Source organism: Lepeophtheirus salmonis, chromosome 11, assembly GCF_016086655.4.
Source record: "Lepeophtheirus salmonis chromosome 11, UVic_Lsal_1.4, whole genome shotgun sequence".
NCBI lineage: Eukaryota > Metazoa > Arthropoda > Copepoda > Siphonostomatoida > Caligidae > Lepeophtheirus > Lepeophtheirus salmonis.
In genome coordinates, this window is record NC_052141.2 from 19645645 (window position 1) to 19667525 (window position 21881).

The 21881-nt window shown below is 32.9% G+C and overlaps 1 protein-coding gene across 1 annotated transcript in view; it reads right to left on the minus strand.

The window, feature by feature from the left end:
- Positions 1 to 1069: 1069 nt before the first annotated feature.
- LOC121126413 (serine/threonine-protein kinase ICK) overlaps positions 1070 to 21881 on the minus strand; it is a 36624-nt gene continuing 15812 nt past the window's right edge. Inside the window, exons 2-3 of the mRNA XM_040721737.2 lie at positions 6165 to 6413; positions 1070 to 2447 (exon numbers count right to left, since the gene is read on the minus strand). Coding sequence (XP_040577671.1) covers positions 1485 to 2447; positions 6165 to 6413 — 1212 coding nt within the window. The 3' untranslated portion in view covers positions 1070 to 1484. The remainder of the gene's footprint in view (positions 2448 to 6164; positions 6414 to 21881) is intronic.

Consider the following 21881-nt stretch of genomic DNA (forward strand, 5'->3'; position numbering starts at 1 on the left):
ATGAATATCTAAAAAATACCTTACTTTTTGAGCCCACCTCGATTATATTTTATCCCTATGATTAGAACTCATTGGCTTAGACTTGAAACTAAATATAAATTGGACATGAGATACTGTTTAAACATTTTTTCTTAGAATAATTTGTATTTATTCAATGGAAATAAAGTAACTTTTAATATGCCTTTAAAAAAGGGATATTTTTTTTGTTATTGCTTTGAATTTATTCTAACCATTGTTGAGTAAGCAGTTGTTTAGTGCATATTTCTCTACGCTATAAAAATAATTTAGATTATTACATAGAGTAAATGAGAACCCCAATTTACTTCTACCCCACTCGAGAACTTCGGATCCAAAACCTCTTTATTTAGCAATACTATAAGCTTGTTAAGATCCAGAAAATCACTAGGATCTTTTTTTTCGATCCAGAAAATCACTAGGATTTTTTTAAGATGTAGAAAATCACTAAGATCTTTTTTTAAGATCCAAAAAAAGATCCAAGTTCCCTAGTAGGTTCAAGTCTCAGATCTTTTCAGACATTACATTTTCTTTTTCTGTGCCCCGGTTCTTCGGATCTGGGTCAAAGACCCGTGTTATCGACAGTGTTAACTAGAGCTAGTGTTGTGTTGGTACTTATTTAGGACCACGGTCCAGTCCATTCTGGTGCCATTTAATCCAGTCCCGCTTGTTGTTCCTTAAATAAGGTAAAATTGATCCCTCATGACGTCAATTGAAGGTGGTTTTCCTCCTTTTAATTATTCTGCATAATAATAGAATAAATTATATAACTAAGTACCAAAAGAATATGTTCGTATTATACTATGTATATTATAATGACAAATATAATACTTTTGCAAGATATGTGCAATAATCTTAATACATAATTCATATATCTTATTTGGCTCAATAAGCCATGGATATTTTTATGAAAAATTCCAAGGACCGATAGTTAGGGACCGGTCCTAAGACTGGACCGAATAAATTAGGACCGACACAACACTTCCTAGACCCCTTCATTTAAAAGACGTATCCTCCTGGATCATGGATGAAATGGAAAATAAAATTAGCATAATTTATATAAATACATATATTTATTGACTAATTTTTATTTACGAATTAGGCATAAATTTGTCAATTAAGATGATATCGATCATTCTTAAATTGCAGGTAGGCAAATAATCATTATCTATATATGTACAGTATATATATATATTCAAATAAAAATACAATAATACATTGCATAGGGGTTTATGAATCAATAATCAGTATTATTAGTCAACTTTTTAAGAATATCATACAAAAAATATATACATATTCATTAAGTCTCTTGTAAACTTACAGCGTATATTTCTGCTCATAATACAAACTAGATAAATTTTTTCATAGTTTACCCAAAGTGTTTGTCAATCTTTATTCAATAAATTTATTTTTGTTTTAAGTAAGTTAAAGTTATCACAGAATGAGGTTGATGAAAAATAAGCTTCCTTTTACTTAAGATACTTTGCCTTCCAGTCCACTCTTCCACTCAGTCCTGCACTAGGGGATCTCTGTATCCCATTGCTGCCATTACTATTGTTGTTGCTATTGTTATTATTACTACCACTTCCAGAAGGAGAGCTTCGATTACTCCCACTATAATTGACGGGAGGGACTCTTGAGTGCTGTGCATTCGCACTTTTGCGCATATTGTTATTATTAATTGAGGGCAATTTTTCGCCCAGAGTTTTAGCATTGTTGTTCCCATGATGACCATTATGATATCCTGGAGGATTTTGTTTGTGAAACAAATCATTAAATTCCCTATCCTCATTCTCATTACCACCCCATCGGGATCGACGCCCCTCCAAAATCGCTCCAGACTTCCTTCCATATGTTTGTACAATATTTTTTTGAATCCCAGTGTTTGGATTAATGTGTTGGGTAAAGTAAGGATAGCGTAGAGAGGTTGAGGCACTAGGTCGTTTCGCGGGATTCCATCGTAACATATCCGTCATGAGATCAATTGCTTCTTTTGAAGCATTTGGAACAATGGAGGAGAGAGGTGTTGGGGCGAATGCAGGATATTTAAAGTTCATTTCATTTGCAAGTTTATAGCCATCTGACCAATCTCTTTTATCCGGTGTTCCGAGAACAGAACATATTTTAAAGATTTCATCGATTTCAGAGTTACCCGGGAAAAGGGGTCGAAAGGTGTAGAGCTCTGCCATGATGCATCCAACTGCCCATATATCAATGGGAGCAGAGTATTGAGTTGAACGGAGAAGGACTTCAGGAGCGCGATACCAGCGAGTAGAGACATAGTCTGTATAAGGAGGTTGAGAACGAATTTCTCGTGCTAATCCAAAATCTGCTATTTTGACAACGTCTGGGCCCGTACAAAGAAGGTTTTCGGGCTTCATATCTCGATGAAAATATCCGTGTTTGTGCATAAATGCCAGACCTTGAAGTACCTTGGGGGAAAAAAAGAAAAATAAAATTATTATTTCTGTAAGTCTCAATTAAAAAGCGATTATTTTTATTATTGAGAGCTGATACAAATGGTTTGTCAATGTTCAATAAGATAATTAGGGTCTATAAATTTCTACAAATTTCTTTATAATTACACTCATTATATATCCTTACCATAAATAGTTTAAAGGTATTTTGAAATGAAGAAAGTTCTTTAATAAATTGGTATTATTTATTATGAGGTTTTTTATATGTATAAATGCTTTTATTATTATTATTTTTTTTTTTTTGAATGGAAGAATTCTAAGCCTTTGATTGATATACATATTATTAACAAAATTATGTATTTATCACGATGAAGGCAAGAAGACCCCTCATAGACTATTAAATCCACGCCGGGAGGACCACCTTGGACATTATGAAGACCTTAAAATTAACTGTTTTAGAAAAAAAAATGGGAAAAAAGTTTCAAAAATTAAATTTTTTTTGAAAAAATTACAAAAATTTGCATTATTTACAAAAACTAAATTTTTAGAAAAACAATTCAAATATTAATTTTTTTAGAAAAAAAAAAAATAAGATTCCACAGCTATTCTCAAAAAATTTAATTTTTTAAAACAAAATTTCAAAAATCGACTGTTTAAAAAAATACTTTTTTTTGTAAAATAATTTCCCAAATTCATATCTAAGGTCAAAATGAAGAATTTTGTGACCGATTGGGCTCACAAATTCTAAGTCTAATAATGAGAAATAAAAGTAAGGCTTTCAGCTTTTTTATGATGATTCTCATTTAAAATTTAATGATTTAATTAATTATTTTTTTAAATGAAATTCAATCTATTTCTTTGTTTAACATTGCATTTTAAAATTTGTTAATATCATTTAATGCAAGTCTGCAGAGTCAGAAATAGGAGTCAGAAAATTTGTACCAACTCCGTTTCTGGCCACAAAAATTTTTATGATTTTTGTAATTTTAACTTATGAATTATCTTAAGCTTAAATTGATTGTTCGTAAAGTTGTGTTTTCCCTTTTCTAAATGGTCATAAATTATAGGCATGCAGTACTTTAAAATTATGAGACTTGAAAGGTAAAAATAAAAAAACAGTTTACTCTACATATGTGTGGCAATAACCTAAAAGCATGCTTGGATACTTGCGGCAGTGTGATAAGCATACCCGTTGATATGAGTACTATAGTTCATATTTATTCAAAAAAGTGATTTAGTTCCTAGGAGCTGCAATTTTTAAGGTTAACTGAACCTGATAAAAATCAGTTATTTGATGACACTGATCATAAAAGATTCTGAGACTATGTGACATGAAAATTATGATTGAAGAAGAGAGTATAAGTATTGAAGTTGCTTGAATAACGAAAAGAAGAAAGGGATTAGCTGATTAAGAAAAAAGCCAAACTAACTGAAATGGATTATATTGATGATATCAAAATTCGATTTAAAGTTTAAATACAGCACAATCCAAATTGATTGAGCTTGTATATAATATATTCATCGTAAAATGTAAACAAATATCAAACATATTAATAACTTGATGACCGGTTTTTCAGTGGTTTAATATTGTATTTGACTCATTAAAAAATCCTCTTTGGTTTTGCATTCAAGTAAAAAACTTATTCTACAATTTTATTTGTTTTATCCAAAAAATTCCAGCCTGCTTTTATGTTATCGCCATGCATATTTTAAACGGCTTTTATACGTTCTCTATAGTCTATAGTTGATACAATCCCAATTCCTGAACATCTCTCAAATATAAATTATTATGTTGCGCAGAGCGTAGTTTCTAGCCATGCTAGTTCATGACATATTATTCTAGCTAATACATAGTGAATGTCAACCGTGTAAAATTTAACTTTGCAATAAGAAGGTGTGTGCATTGTTGTTCCATGGATATGAGTACATAAATTATGGATAAAACTTATAAATGAACTAGCAAGAAGTCGAAGTAAAAACTTTTGATACATTTCTTTTGTTGTTCATTCTGTTATTTACTAAATACTTTTAATAACTACCTATAGCTATAAAATAAATATACATTTACAGTCTCTACATTCACTAGTACTTACATATTATATCTAGTGCTGTGTCAGTCCAAGGGAGTCCGCAGGATTCCCTTGGACCGGGGCTTGGTGAGAAAATATGAACTATTACCTTTTTTGAAAAAAAAGGTAAAATCAATATAGCCTTTTTCGAAAAAATTGAATCTTTTGTGGGAAATTTTCAAAAATGCCTTAATTTGGGAGACAAGGCTACGGCCCCTCAAGCCCACGCCCTACGGACGCCCCTGTAGTGGATGTTTATTCGGTTTAGTCCAGTCCATTCTTATGACTGGTGATATCAGTCCTTGGGATCGGTCCTTAAGACTATTGGTCCTTCGAATTGTCAGTACTAGAACTGATTAAAAAAAAAATAAAAATAAGGTAGAGTGAGGTCATCCAGGACCAAACTTTATAAGTTTGAGGACCGGACCAAGGCTGAACTAGACGGGAGTCCTTAGTCCTACATCAGGACTGACAGAACTCTACATTTGTATATCTATAATTATGAATATCCAGTGTAGAATGGGCAAGTGAATAAAGAAACCGAAAATTAACATGGTAGTCCTGACAATTTGAAGAATTTTTTGGAGGAGAGAAAGAATAATGTACATGACGTTACATTAACAAATATACCAGATTTTCATTACTGCGTATAAATTAAATATGAATATCTTTGTGTGTGTATGTCCTGGAATCACGCCAAAGCCAATTATTAGATTTTGCTGAAACTTTTCATGTAGGTTCTAAAGGCTCCAAAAATGCTTCAGGATGCAGTTTTTGACCTTTTAGGTAGTCTATTTTTGCATTAAAATAGCATTTTTCTATGAATGAATTTTTTGACAAACAAAGGACTACTTAGCTTCATATAAAACAAAAGATAAATAACGTAAAATTTGAAGAAATATACTGGCTTCATAATTGTACGGATCAGTTCACACTTTTCTTGGTTTTTTTTTTTTTTTTTTTTCGAAGGAGATTATAAAATTTAAAAAAGAAAAATTAGTAGAAAGAATAAAACAAGGGATTTTTGACACTAATATGAAAGATGAGAGAACAAAAATTACAACTGGAATATTTTTCGTCCCTAATCCTTATAATCTCCTTTGAAAAAAAGGCTACAACACCAACAAGCAGTGAAAATAATTCTGAAAATTTGACGGTCTTTATTTTTGTTTTATATTAAACAGAAGAATTCTTAATTAATTTTAATTTGTTAAAGTCCCGGCAAAGCCGGGTAAACCGGCGCTGGTAGGCTACGAAAAATATTATAATAAAAAAATGTTGCGGGGCGAAAGTGTTCAAAATACTGGAATCGGAGTTGGACATTTTATGTTCCGACTCCGTAGCCTTAATTTAAAGAAGATAATTTAATGTATTATATTAACTAATTGGTATATTTCCACGAAAACAATTCCATTTCGCTTTTATATTGACACATTCCATATGTATCAACTCTGAAACGTTCCCTTTCTTGACCTTTTTCATACTGCAGTTCCATAAGAAAAAGTTAGATTATAATTATAATTATGAAGACATGCGATAATGCGTTACGTCATTGTTAATTTCTTATTTTATGTGCAACATAATATTTTAGGTTACTTCTTAACGAACACGCAAAAGATTTATATGGTTATATACGATTAGGCTAGCATTTGTATTTACTTACTTGATAAATCATATTTCGAATATTATACTCTGGAAATATTTTATCACCATGATCATATCTTTCTTTCATGAGTTGATAGAGATTCTCTTTCATGTACTCAAAAACAAAGTATAGTGTATCGTTCTCTCGAATAACTTCTTTGAGTTTAACAACATTGTTATGGCTCAATTTTTTGAGGGATTTGACTTCACGAAGATTCATAGCCTCTTCCCAGGAGTAGTATTTCCGCTTCATTCGTTTAATTGCAACCTAGGAAAGAATAATTAGAAACATACAACAGTTAGTAATGCAAACTTTTTGATATAAAAAAATTTAATAAATTGTCATTTCTAAGAGAGAAAAAAGGGTGGACTTTACAAAGTTATTTAAATTGTAATCACTCAACCTTTTCTTTTAAAAAAGGAAGAAAGCCAAAAGAGAGTCATTATCCAATCTCAAGTCCTGGACAATTCTTTGTTTTATTCTATCATCTAATAAAATAACAAAGGGGCAGAAAATTAAAAAAAAACTTTATGCGGATAAGGAAGTTAGAGTATTCGGAGACTAAGGGATCCGTTTTATAATACTAATAAATAAAAATTATAGTCTCTTAGTAAAACTAAAATAACATAATATTAAAAATAAAATGAAAAAGGTGAATGATTTGTCGTTCGACCGTTAACTCAGAGTGTCCATTGTTTTTTGTCTGCATTGATGGCAGGTCAAACTACGATGTAAATCAGGATTTCTCTAGTCACTTCATTTAAAACCATTTGTTTAGATGGGGAAGAAAAGCTCTGGAGATGAAGAAGTGTGGAATTTTTTTTCACTTTTCATCTCATTATCGTCCGAGAGATCCTCCGATCTTTCCTTCATATTGCTTAAGACCTATATATTGTCTGATTCAACGGCACTTTAGTCACCGGTTGATTTGTCCAATGTATCATATAATGGCTGGAGGGCTTACATTCGTATAAAACATGTGGGGATGTTTTAAGGGCGTTCACAGTTTAATAAGACTTAATTCAAGTTCAACAACCCGATGCTAGTTAGAAGCAAGAATCAATAAAACAACAAATCATACAACTCAATAATGCCGTTAATTTTTCTGCTTTTAAAATAACTCTTGTTGAGAAACTGTCCCAAATTCCCAACAATTAATTATTAAATAACAATTCCATAGTCGGAAAGAATTGTCACACTACCAACACACTTATTTTGACCCTTTTTCAATACTCTTTTTGGAAGGTTGCAAATGGTGTTGAACTATGTACAATAGCAACAGCTATATAGATCTACGACCTATAGGATCTTTAATGGGTCGAGCTAGTTCGGTCCTTTTAAGAAGTTTGGTCTGGATAAAAAAATACTCTGTGTTGGTCTTATTTAAAATGTGGTATTGACAGATTCTATAGTGATTGCTTAACGTCCGAAACGACTTGTCTGCAGATGTTCGGCGGTAGAATTTCGTGAAAACTCAATAGGATTTAAAAAGAGTATTACAACTGAAAATATAATTAAATTTAAAATTTAGGCTGAAAGTTAAATTTATATAATAAGGAAATGTTGCCAAAAAAAATTTGAATGGTTTTATCAGATTTTCAAATCTCTCTCTTTGAGTTAAAAATTTGAGATTCTGTCGGGTTTGAAAAGATAGAGGGTGTCCTACTGGCCAACCAAAACCGTCCCTATAGATATGTTTTGTTCATGATGGGTCTAGGAGAATAGGCCGAAAATATTTTCTCAAATAACATTTTGCCAAACGGACACTTCGTCGAAGGACCATATGAGAAATTTGGTCAAAAAAGGATCTATAATAAATTGATATACATATGTGATTGTATATTTTAATTCAATTTGAAATGGTATTTTGATAAATAAGTATTATTCATATTGGATATATAATATGTAGGTGGTATGCTAAACGATTAAAAAAAATAAGGATTTCAAGACAATAACAATTATTATTTGATTTACACTTTTCTTCTCATTTCAGTGATGCCAACAGAGTCATTTGAACTTTTCGACAGAAATTAATAGTTCATTTCTTCCGCTTCTTTGATTCTATATTAATTTTTTGACATACAATATCACATAAATTGTTCACGTCAGCTTTTTAAAATTTGTCAAATGATTGTTGAAACATTTAAATATGTAAGAAAATTAAAATAAATAAATAAATATTTTAAACAATAGTACACAATATTTATATCAATTTTCCCTCTCTTTCAAGAGAAGAAAATGTTTAAAGCACGCCCTACGTTGTTAACATACCTACATATGCTTAGAATCACGTAAGATCAAATAGGAAAAAAATTCAGTTTTTGGACCGATTCACACGACTAAAGGGTGAGAACTCAAAAATTAGAAAATTTAAAAACCCGATTTCACTTCTCCATATTTTTATTTTCAAACAAAACATGGTAATTTAACCATTTCCTACACTTTTTATTCAATATGTCCCACTCTATTCTGAATGAAGGCTTCAATACGGGCACAGAAAGAACCCCAGCTAGCCTTGATAAAATCCGAGGACAAGTTATTCACCCCCTCTGTGATTACGGCCTTCAGGGCATTCACATTTATGTGAAAAGTCTTGTTCGTCTTGCCCTCCAAGACACTCCATACAGCGAACCCCAAGGAGTTCACGTGGGGTAAGGACGAAGGCCAGAAGTCTTCCGCCCATTAGGGCAACAATGTTCTCCCAGCAGAAATACTGTACCTTCTTGGACGTATGTGCCAGGGCGCCGTCTTGGGTAAACACAAATTTGTCGTTGGGTAATGTGCTCTTCACCCATGGCAAGACATGGTACCTGAGGACCTTGTATGTGACGCCCGTGTTGACTTTCTTGTTGGCCTTGAATAAATAGGGAGGTATTTTGCTGCTTGCGAACGCCAAGGACCTTGACCTGAGCTAGATGTTTGGTCCTAAAGATTCCCTCTACCTGAGCTCCTGATTCAACCAAGAAACAATCATTACTCCTGTTCAGAACAAATCCCAGGGAACGACTAGTGCGCGAAGGAAATCAAACACTACCTGTCGTTTTGCTTACTGCTCGGACATTTTGGATCAACCATAAACAAAATAATCATCAAATAGCTGCTTTTTGAATGGCGTCAATTCAAAATCATCAGACCAATAGAACTGAGGCCAGACGGCCTCAAACAGGATTCTAATTTTTGAGTCCTCACCCTGTAACCACACGGTTTCTCCTTTCATAAACTCTTTGTCAAGAACGAATAAGTTCAAATATCTTTTAAATTTAGCAACACGCAAAGAAGTTTTCCATAATATTTTGCATGATAGCAATGCAGTAATGTATATTGATTAATAATGTCCCTTATTGTTACGTATGTCGGTTTTGAATGATGAGTCAAAGGGCTCCTCCATATATAATGTACATGGCTACATATCATATTAGAACAAAGGAATTATGTCCTCATTAGTATGTAAAAAAGCCCGCCCTTTCTTTATGTTGTCTACATTATCTTATACTCCTTTCCTCCTGTCATTAGCAAGAACAGTTTGTTTATTTTGGCATACATGTAAAATTAGATAAGTCTTTAATGAGAGTAAAAAAAAAGGGCCGTTTAATTATGGTCACATGTCAAGAAAAGGCATTGTTTTTACGATATTCTAATTTAATCCATAATCATTTTAGTTATACTTCTCCTACGCATTAGATAATTACTTTTTTTTATGTATATGCAAGAGTATACTTCAATTGACTCGTCTCCTTCTGTTCTTTTCATAATAATATTTTGCTCTGCAAAATATTTTTGACTCCAATTAATATTTAATACCAGCCCTAGCTTTATAATATCTTGTCGTTTATTGAAAAATTAGTTGGATAAAAATCGATACTTCAGTATTTTCTAATAACAAAAAGTTATGTACAGTGTACCAACTTTGTCTATAAACATAATGTTTTACTTTACCTTTATTTGGCATTTATATATTTCCAAATTTTAAGCAAAGTCGAAGTTAACACACGCAAAAAGAAACACGCTTATACAATTAAACAAATACATTATCCCCTATGTCATAATGAAATCGTATGAAAAAGTTTAATGTGCTTTTTTATGGAGAGTATTAACTTCTTGACTCTCTGTTCCGATAAATAGGATCAAAGAGTCATCATTTTAGAGCTTGTAAAACCCAATGAACGTCTCTCTATATTATATTTAAAAGAGAACACTCCCCCCACAAGAAACAATTAGCAGTCTCCATTATATAGCAAAAAGGGCATTCTTCAAATTTCTTCTTATAAAATTTATTTGCAACTTCTAGGGAACCGGATAATTTACAATGAGTAGACCATTTTTTGCAGATGTAAGAAGTGTACTACTAAAAGTTTCGATTACTTTGTAAATGCTTCTTCTGATTTTCCTTCATTTCAATTGTTTAAATAAAGGATTCAGTGTGATGGCCTGAGTACACTTCCTCCACAACGATACTAAAATCGTAGCCGACCTCAGATTAAATGGCACAATTGGTTGTAGGACTTTAATTTTCTTGGCAAATATAGAATAATAGTGTTGTAATGCTATTTTGTTTACAAAAGATGATTATATTGTAGCGTCAGCAACTATATACAAAGTATGGGCTCTTACCTCTTTTGGATATAAACATTCCTTCTCCGACATCTCCTATTCTAAAGATAGTTCATATTACATGATAATTTCTTTTGAGCCTTAGCAGAATCCCTCTCGTTTTGAAGAATAAATGGAGAGCGTTTTTAAAATTATGGACACCACCATTGCTGGGATTACTTTTATAATTTTAACTGTGTTTCATAATGAATAAGAAAGAGCCTAGTAAAAGATGTTCATATCTTACATTTTGGGGGAAAATGAGTGTATAAGTTATTACTCAGTACTTGTTTATTTCCAACTGAATTGGATTCAAAATTAAACTAACAAAGGGTCAGGTGGACACGCCTCCATATTCACACCTAGCACATTTTGAAAGATTAGATAGCGCGTTCCATGATTGGTTGAGTGCAGACAAACAATTTATAGCATTAAATACATTTTTGATGATGAGTCTAATCATCAAAAAAGGGGCAGGAGAAGGTATTTTAGAGATGTTAAAGCCCTCCTGAACCATGTCCGACTCTGTAATTTTTAATGACAACTTAAGAGGAATAAGCAAGGACAGGAAAGAAGTGAACGAGTATCAGGAAACCACTCAACATCAAATCAAACATTAATAGAATGATCCTGTAAAGCCTTGATTGTGTCTACATTCCTTTGTTTCAATGTCTGCTTCTTTATTTGCCAAATGGTTTGTTTTTGATTGTTATTTTTTTAAATATCTTGTTATTTTGATTAATATTTTACTGATATTTTTACTTATTTTTAACATAAAATATCATATTATTTTTAGTCACAATGGCAAAGTATGGACCAGGATTAAGTATGTATTGCCTTCCAAAACGCAAAAAAAGTTTGGTTTTTTTTTTATCTTCATGTACTTGTTGAAGCACCTATGTGTACTGCTGTAGAGCTAAAAGTTCTTTTGTACTAATGACTGATGAGTGATAATCAATATGTAATTTTCTTCGAAAATGTGTCCTTATATATTTTCATTGTTGACATGGAGTGAATATTCAAAAACTGGACTTCATACGACAACATATCAGATCTTTGGGCATTTTCAATTATTTCAAAGCCATTTAGTTTAAAAATAGTATTAAATAACATAGGAATATATTATACTATGCTTTACTTAGTTATTGTATAAATTCAAATTAAATACCATTAAAATCCTTTCACCTTTTCCATATTCATTTTTTTTTAAATATTTGTTACGTTTTTACCTTTACCAACGAAGTTGAAACGAGGTTTATGGTTTGTCTTTTAATCACTAAGATTACGCAAAACGTTAGCGATATATTTTGATCAAACTTTGTACGAAGATTATATATGGTCCTGGTAAGAGCCCAGGAAATTTTCAGAAGTCTAAGGTCAATGCAACACAAAACGTAAATAATCGACCATAACTGTGATAACAAATAGAGATACTACAAACAAATATCCAACTGGTTTTGAACTCTATAGAGTACTCATTCTAGTTATTTATGTTTTTAGGAGAAACAGGGATGAATATTATAAAAACCAGCTGAATATTTGTATGTAGTACAAAGTATTTTATCTACAAAATGGGCGATTATTTGGTGCACTCGTCTATGAAAGTTGTATCCGTTTTGGGTTTGCATTTTAGCAAGACCGGCGATTCGTTTCAACTTAAACAATATTTTTTAAAACAGCTTTTATGATGAGTGGAATAATCTGAAATTGCCGTATACGTGTAAAATAACTTGTACAATCTCTTAGTAACTTGTCACGTCGTTACCTTAAGTGGTTCACGCAATCTTTCATACGATAAGAAACAGAAAAAAGGCGGAATATTAGGGGGGTGTTACACAATTTGAGACCAATTCTTCTCATCTAGCAATATAAATTTCTATAATTACTTTCAAGTGTGTACAGCTTACCATGAGCTCATTCTTATATAACCAATCTACACTGATTGTCACTGATTAGAGAAAAACGCAGAGACATCATAAACTTACATCAAAATTGTACAATGTATATTTTTGGAGGGTTAGTTAAGTTATACAAGCCGAATTCGCTCATCAACAACCATAAGTACCTGGATTTATTAGACATCCACGAAAAGACCAACTTTGCTTAAATACTATAGAAGACATCGAGTGAGTATCGAGGAGATCATGAATGTCACAAGGTCCTCCCGGAGTCTTGTGTACAAGATTAAAATCGTATTAGCTTCAGTTCATAGCCATGAGAGGTCCCTGGAAGCGGTAGACGTTGGAAAATCGGTATCATGGAGGATAAGGACACTGCAATCCCTAGAAGTCTGGTCAAGTCGATGAGTCAGCATGTTAAAGCTCTCAATATCAGGGATTGGACTCTGAGAAAGAATATGATGGATTTGGGAAGGAAAGGCCTCTTTTGTTCGACAACATCGACAACTATTTTTAACAGCAACCCAGGCCATATTTGATAAAAGATTGATCTCAATCGTTGACTTGGTTAAATCATAAACGTCGGTTTGTCAACCATCCTACCCAGACTGTTATTTCCTTGACTATACACTTTGAAGTGTTGTCAAGAAGAGAGCCATTCTTACCCTTCGCCGAAATTTGGATAACTTCAAGGCTTCAGTCGACACCAGCGGGCAGCAATACCCGAGACCTTCATAAAGAAGTACAGTAGAGATTTTAGAGCTTAGGTTGGAGGCCATGGTTACAGCTAAAGAAGATCATTTTGGAGAAAAGGAAGATATATAAATGAAGAAGTCTATGATGAGGCCTCAACGTTTTAGTCTTTCAAAAGTTTACTCTTTTTATTTGCTATCAAAAAGTCCACAATTTTACTTTGTATAATGTATGTAACACCGATTGAGAGTGTGGGTCAGAGAATACAAATAAAAATATTGATATAATATTAATTAATTTTATAATGTATAATATATAAAACCATGGATTTGACTATTTACTATTTTAAAAGGGTGGTATTTTGCAAAGAACTTTTGTAATATATATTTATATATATAATGGGAGTCCAGAAAAGAGTCTAAAGAATTATGTCAATCAAGTACATACTTATAAACATAAAAAACTCCTAAAGAAGCATTTTTTAATAGGTCAAGGATGAGGGTTATAAGTGTCACTTCAAAATGAATTAGAGCCCTCTATTTTTCTTCAAGGTACATATATTTAAGGATATAAATCCTTTCAAGTCTACAAAACATTCCTCTCCCTCCGTATCCAAAGAAAGAAATCCTGATATACATAAATGGAATTTTATTATATCATTTACACCCTCAAATCCATCTCTTCATTTGTTAAAAGGACGTTTATTTTCTATAACTCTTTAAAGTCTATTTTTACAGACATTTAAGAAGACGTCATCGATGAACTGCACAATCTGTAGCAAAAAAAAAGAAACGTCAGCACATATTTTCTACGAATGTAACAGGGTGAATCCCTTAGTAAGCATGTGTCAAGTAAAATTAAAAGGAAAACTAAAAGTCTCGATTTTAGAAACTGATGGGGAAGTGGCCACTGATTCGAATCTTCCCAAGGGCTTTAAGGTAGAGGCCTTCATCAGTAAAGTGCAAGTTGAAATAAATCTTACAGATGTAACAAGAAATCCATACCAACAAATTTGGAAGGTGTAATAGAGAAAGAACTTGACGTATTAGCTAATTTTTCTGCCAATGGTCATTAATTTGGAAGACAAAAACTGTGATTTTTATGGTGGTTTTTCTTATTATCGTTTTTTCAATAACTCATACCAGTTATGAGTAAGGAGTGTGCAATATTCAGTTCGAATGTTTGTTTGTCAGAATAGTAAATAAAGCCTATTGGGCTTTTTAAAAAAAAAACACAAAGACGTCATCGCAATACAAGTAGTTTGACCTTAATGTTTTTTTGCAACAATATGGTGTTGGGCTTCGATCTATGATTTTTATTGGACCAAACTAATTTGGTCCCTGAAAGAAGTTTGATTTGTACCTGTTTCAAATAAAAATTCGTTCTAAATCGATGGATCCGTCTCACTTAAAGCTCGGTCTAGGCTGATTCTAGTAATGAATTGACGATGATGTAAGTTGTGTTTCAAAATTTTAAACATGAACCTACTAACAGGTCATATGAAATTTAATGTTTTGCATAAATCATTTTATTTTCCAGATTTCTTCTCATTTATCATTTATTCTTGTTAAGAAATCATTAGTATCTAAAAATAACTCTAAATATTTGCTGTGGAGTTATAAATATATGTTGTTGTTGGAGTCAGAGTAGAATTGTGATTGACATACTAACATATATCACGTGTAGAGACTGAGTGGGGTTTGGGTTTATTTGATTCATCTAATAGCAGGGTTGTCCCCAGAATTATATTGGGGTGGATTTTGGAATTTTTTGAAACGAAAGCTAAAAATTAAAATTTTATACAAAAATATTTCAAAAATCCACAGCTATTAATAAAGAATAAAACTTTTATGTGTAAAAATTTCATAAATCCATATCCATTTTCAAAACTATTTCAAAAATTCATAGCTATTGGCAAAAAATTATTTTTTTTTGTTAAAAGATTTCATAAATCCATATCCATTTTCCAAAAAATTCAAAAGTATACAGATGTTGACAAAAAATAACTTTTTTGAAAAAAAAATCAAAAATTCATTGCCATTTAAAAAAAACAATGAAATTTACAATTGCTTATAACAAATTAAATTTTTTTAAAACAAATTAAATTTTGAATATTAATTTTTTGGGTTAAATTTCAAAAATTCAAAGCTATTCATATATAAAAATGGAAAAGAAATTCAAATAATAGATTTTTTGAAGAAAAAAATTACTTGCATCTAATTTAATAAAACGTAATGACAGAAACAAACATTTTTCTAATCTTCAAAATTGTGAACATGTGCACAATAACTTCAAATGGTGTTCAATTTGTAGCATATATAATATTTTTGGTACTACTCATACATACATTGAGACCGAATGTATCTATCCAGGATTTAAAAACGTTTTAATTTTGGTCTACAAATCCGAGAATAGAGTCTGGACCTAAATATTGACCCAAATTTCTCCAGAACAAATCACTTTAGGGTTAAATAAACACTACTTCTTACGTTTATTGTACCAACCAACTTGTCCTCCCAAAGGTACAAAAAAACACATCTAAAATCCTTTTTTTAGTTAGCCCATTCTTCACAACTAAGATAACTATTTTTCAGTAGCCAGTGAAATTATTCACAGCTTTACAAAAGCTGTGATTTCCAACCATTCAATCTTTAAAACATTGATATTTGAGTAAATATGCAGAAAAGTTGATAGTTGGAATAAAATATAGTGTAAATTTGACAATTAAGGAAATAACACCCTGCTTACAACAGAGAATTGTCACGTGGGATAATCATTTGGAACACCTAAAAGGTACACCTAAAACCCGTAAAATTTACATTTTATTCCGCCCATAAAGGTACATGGTGGACAAAACTTGCATTAGTGTATAAAACTATTTTAGGACATCATAAAAGACAAAGATGACAAAAAAGTATGTCCAAAAACATTGAATTTACAGTTAATTGGCCCAAAAGACATACATCAACTATGATGACGTCACGTAAAACACTCTTGTATTGTGATCAATTAAAGAATTGCGTGCTTCACTAAAGGCTGAAAATTAACTTGGAATAATGATATATCCCTCAAAAGCCAGGATTATAATACATATTGTTGCTGATACAAGGCAAATGATGTTACAATACGTGCTGCTTTTTATATTATAAAGAAAGTCGGCAGCAGTTTCGTAAAAGGATTGCTTGTCTTTCGTCATAGAAAAAGAAAACAGAATTTAAAAAGAACAATCCCCTCCTATTTCTTTCTTTAATGATTGATGATGACTATTACATTTTCTTTCTGTCTTTGTTTCTTTCTCAATTGCGTGTTAACAATTTATAAGTACATGATTATATTGTATGTAGTAAAGGATACTTGACTTTATGTGCATATACTAGTGTTGAAACCTGGCTCGAACCCGAATTTATTTTTGGTTCGTCTTACGTAATTTTTTTATATTTTTTTTGAGGGATTTGGTCCAGACTGCGATATCAGAACATATACCGAAATAGAATCCTTTTCAAATCGTTGGCCGATTGCTTCAGTCTCCATATATCACAGTGTTAGCTCACTGACACAAAAATATACAATGACTTTCGATTCGTCTGGTTTTTTTCTCCTTACCAGGGTTCTGACGGTTGATGGTTCAATTTGAATTATTTTATGCTGTGAACAGTTAACAGTTATTAAATAGTAATTTTATATTTTGGAATTATTGGCTAACTACCAACAGGTTTCTAGTACTTTTTTTTCTTCGTATGAGAGGTTGTGTTATATAATGAATGTAAGGACTCGATATATAATGATTTTTTTCGATCTCATACTATGTGCTCATTTTCTTACATTCCTGATTTATAGTCTAACAAATATGATTTTCAACACATATAACTTTAATTATGACGTTATTAATTCTACGTGTTCATCATTTGAACCACATATGACGCCATGGTCAATTTATCTATTGAATCGATCGAGACATAATTCTAAATGAGAACGATCCAAACCAATTTTTTTGGAAGGCTGAGCCAGATCATATTTTTCTTTGGAACCGATAGAGCAGGGCTTCAACAATTCATGTTGATAATTAGTCTGGATCTCCTTTTAATTGGACCAACGCAGACCGAATTATTTTTTAAAGAAGATTTGAGCGAACTTCTTTTAAGGATTTTAATTAGTTCGGTCCACCAAAAACCATTTCGGTTTCAGACCGGTTCAAGATATTTGACCCACATCCAACACCATATACATAACTCCTCCGGATTTTGTTATTTTTTCATTGTTGGTATGAGTCTTACTTATGTCAATATTTGTCATAGCTTTAAACGAAAAAGACAAATACATTGATATTTTGTATATCTACCTTAAATCAAGGTACATTTCTTCGTTCAATCATCCATGCCTATAATTTAATCAATCGTGTAGGGAGGGACTTAATAAGGATACAATAATTATATATAATTAATTACATATTTATAATGAAGCACGTATTGAGTTAGAAGACTATCATTCATTATGATGAAAGAGAACTTCAAAATGCTTTTGGATTTTAAGGGTGAATGATCTGTATTATTTTCGTATCCTTTGACATAACATACAGGGTGTCCACGATAAATTGGAACTATCTTAAAATTCAACCTGCTTGATAAAAATGGAATTTGGAGTGTATTTGTTAATATGAAAAAGTTAGACATGATATTAAACAATAAATTTATTCAACATGTCCTCCCTCAGCAGCCACCATCTTCTCTATCCTGTCCCTAAAGAATTTGCATACCCTGATGACTTCTGCAGAATCGACAGCATTCCACTCCCTCGTAATGGAGCCCTTCAGGGCCGCGATGCTCTTGTGGCTGACCTTGCACACCCCCTCTCCAACTTTCCCTGCCAGTAGTAATCGCACGGATTGAGGTAGGGTGAGTTGGAGGGCCAGGTGTTGCGATCCCAGAAAGTGATGTCGTGGGAGTTGAAGAGGTTAATTGTCCTCATGGCGATGTGTGCAGGCGCTGAGTCTTATTGGAATGTGAACTCCCAACCAGCGGCCGTATCCTTCATCCTGGGGATGACAAACTTCTCCATGACTTTGCAATACCTTATCGCGTTAACCCTTTCCTTGGGATTGAAGAAGAAAGGAGACATCACCTCACTGGTTCTGCAGATGACACCCAGGGTCATCACGGAGGCCGGGAACTTTGTGGTGAAGACCGCAGGGACCTTTTCTCTCTCCTTGGCAAGCTCCCTGTCATTCTGGACGTTGTAGCTTCTGTCGACAGTCCAGTTCTTCTCGTCGGAGAAGAAGATTATTCTTCCTCCATGGCTCTTCAGGTCATTGAGGAGACGCATGGTGAGCCTTGTGGCCTTCATGGATGCCGTGAGGATGTGTTGTTCGGCCATTCGGTATGACCTGTACCTGAGGTCCTCATTCACAGCCTTGGAGACCAGCTGCTTGCTCACTCCACGGTTCTTGGCCAACCTGGACAAGGAAGTCCCCGGCAAAGCCTTGATGGACTTCCGGAGGCCTTCAAGGAAGCGGGGAGTGCGGATTCGGTCACTTCTCATGCTGTGGGCCTTGCAACAGACCTTCCCCTCAACCTCCCTAGCATTGAAGATTCCGGTACACCGTGGTCTTGGGGTAGTTAAGAAGCTTGTAGATAGCAGAGGGCTTGTATCTCGTGCGAGCCAATTCGAGGATGTCGTCTCTCCTTGATTGTTCCATGATGACTATTGTTTGTTGTCAAAACCATTCTGGTGAAAGTTATAGTGTATTGTTCACGCAACCTTTTATATTTGTATGATTTAACCCCAAATATCCACATTATGGATCTGGATGAAGTTTAAAGTAGTTCCAATTTATCGTTAACACCCTGTATATTTTATATATTTTTTTAACGTGAGCGGACTTTTGCACGATTTATTTTTAAATTATTTAGCCTTTTTTTTTTTTGCTAAATATCTTTAGTGAGGTATAACCCAAAATAAATACATCGGATAGAAAAAAAACCTTGAATTATGTTGAAAGGTTAAGCACAGGCTTAAAAAAAAGTCCCTCAACTGCTTTGTGTTTCGTGAAGCTAGTTGTGTGTTAGAGAGTTCTAAAATGAGAGGAAAAAATGATACTTAGATATAGTCTTCAGTATCACTATCCAGGCACCCAAAAATAACTGTACTTTTTATAGAGTATCGAATGCAACAGTAAAGCGTTGGTCCCAACGATTCTGTTCTAGTAATATGGACGTCAAATATGTTGAAGAAATAATGGAAATTGTCGACCTATCTCATGAACGAAAGCTTAGCCAGAAAACTGTTTGTCACCATCTAAAAAGGATAATCCTAAGTATTTTTAATAAATAATCAGCGGGTTGCAGAGATTATTATTTTGATTTTAAAATTTAATTGTTAACAAATCTTATACTGTGTATTATTTTTAAACGTCATCTTTATTGTGATACATAATTCATAAATTTATTCAAAACTATTCTTGTTCGCAAATGAATGTCATTTGAACGTTATTAATCACCCTAGTAATAGATTTCAAAATAAAAAAATCCCTTATAATTAAAGAATTTATTACTCCTCAAATGAATTACTTCATGGTTTTACGCAACCTCCATTTTTGCGCCCCTGATAGAATTTGGGTATAATTTCCTGGCCCAAATTTTCTAGCAGTGCCCTTTGTTTTAAGAGGCCGATACCAAAACAGAGGCTGTATAGAAAATGAACGGTACCGGAACCAAGACCGATAAATATGAACCGAGGCCGAAACCGGTGAAATGAAAAAAACGGGACAGGGACTGATAAAACTGCTTAACCTGAACCGGCGAAAACCATCCTTCTGATTCTTTCTTTTCTCTCAACATCTGTTAAAGAAGATAATTCATTGAAGAATATAAATGTTATCCAGAGTCACTTTTGAGATAAGTTGCTTTTGTGTTGACGAGTAACATAATAAAAAAAAATTATTCGTATCTTTTTTTTTACTTTTATTCAAGATTGTTTTTAGGTTGACGCACCACATATGTCAGAATGGGAAGTTTATTATTTATGGATAAGACGACTCCATTTTGTTACATAACATAAAAAAATACAAAATAATTACATTCACGAACAACATTGTTATTTGTCGTTTCAGGGACTGATTAGCCTGAGGGGTGGATAATCATCATTCTCTACAACAACCAAGGGGGCAGAATAATACAGAATCTAGGGCACACAAAATATGTAGTAGGTATGAAGAAAAAGGGCTGGAATATTAATAGTGGGGTAAGGGGACCTATTGTGCTCTATTTTTAGTATGTAATTACGAAGACTCTACTTTCAGTTTTAACATGGTAAACCTCAAAAGTTGATGTGGGGTATCAACATAAAAGCAATTATTAATGTAACTAACTTGAACAAAAATTAGGAAAAGGATGAAATCCTTTTTTTTTACTTCATACCGGGTGGTTCATTGAAATTTGAATACTTACAAATTTTATATATTTCACGAAATAAAATTAAATATTATTTTAAAACATTGACAATTATTTACGAAAAAGAAAATAAACCTGAGCCCTTTAGCTTCTGTACAAGTCGAGAAAATGAGACTTGAATTTGATGGACGAATTTCAACTACCACACTCCAAGGAGTTGGGCGTCTCTAGAACCACCATCTACACCAACAGCAAGTCCAATACGTTGGAGAGGACTGGACTTGGAAGAGTTAAAAAACAACTCAGGCCGATCCCTTCAAGTCTATGAGGCCCCATGTATGAGATTTTGGTGTTTTCGCAAGATTGTCTAGAGAACATGGGTAAAAAGAGCCTTGTGAGGGTAGGGAGGCCACTTTTGATACCATCAATGAAAGAAACTTATCCCCTCTATTGCAAAACTCTTTTAAATGAGTATTTTAAGTTCTTTTGAACTCATTTTGGACACTTTTGGCCTCCCTAAAGGCCCCTGGACTGCACCTTATGAGTGGATATTGAGGGAAAGCCCTGCAGTGTGGATCATCCAAACACCGGGGCCCTCAAAGCTACAGTCAGCCAGCACTGGCACCCCATAACAAAGAACTACATTTGCAGCGGGTCCTAAGCCTTCAACCACTACCTGGAATCCATCATTGCAGCTAAGGGAGTTTTATTGAAATTCTATTATGAATTTATAAAAGATGTATATCTTGTTGAAGTTTAAAATTCAATTTCTCAGATTTTAATGGATAACTCAGTATGTGACCTGTAAGCACAAAATTAAACTAGAATGTTTATGAACAAATTAGTTTGATCTATATATATTGATTGTTGATGATGAGAGTTGTGTTTCAAAATTATAACACTAGAGGGACTCTTCTTTTTGTCTCTTAAACCGTTGAATAAAGTTGTATATGAGGCAGGATTGTTGTTTACTTATATAACTAGATTACCTTGTCGACGTTGGTGCTTCTTTTCTGCTAATCAATTTTCTGAATGCTAATTGGTTGAATTAGAATACTCTTCTTCAGGCCATGAGCAATTCCAAACAATGATTGAATAATAGTTCTATAGTTTGTGCGGCGTTCAAAAATTCGATAGGGGGTGTCATTGAGGCTGATGAAGGTCATATT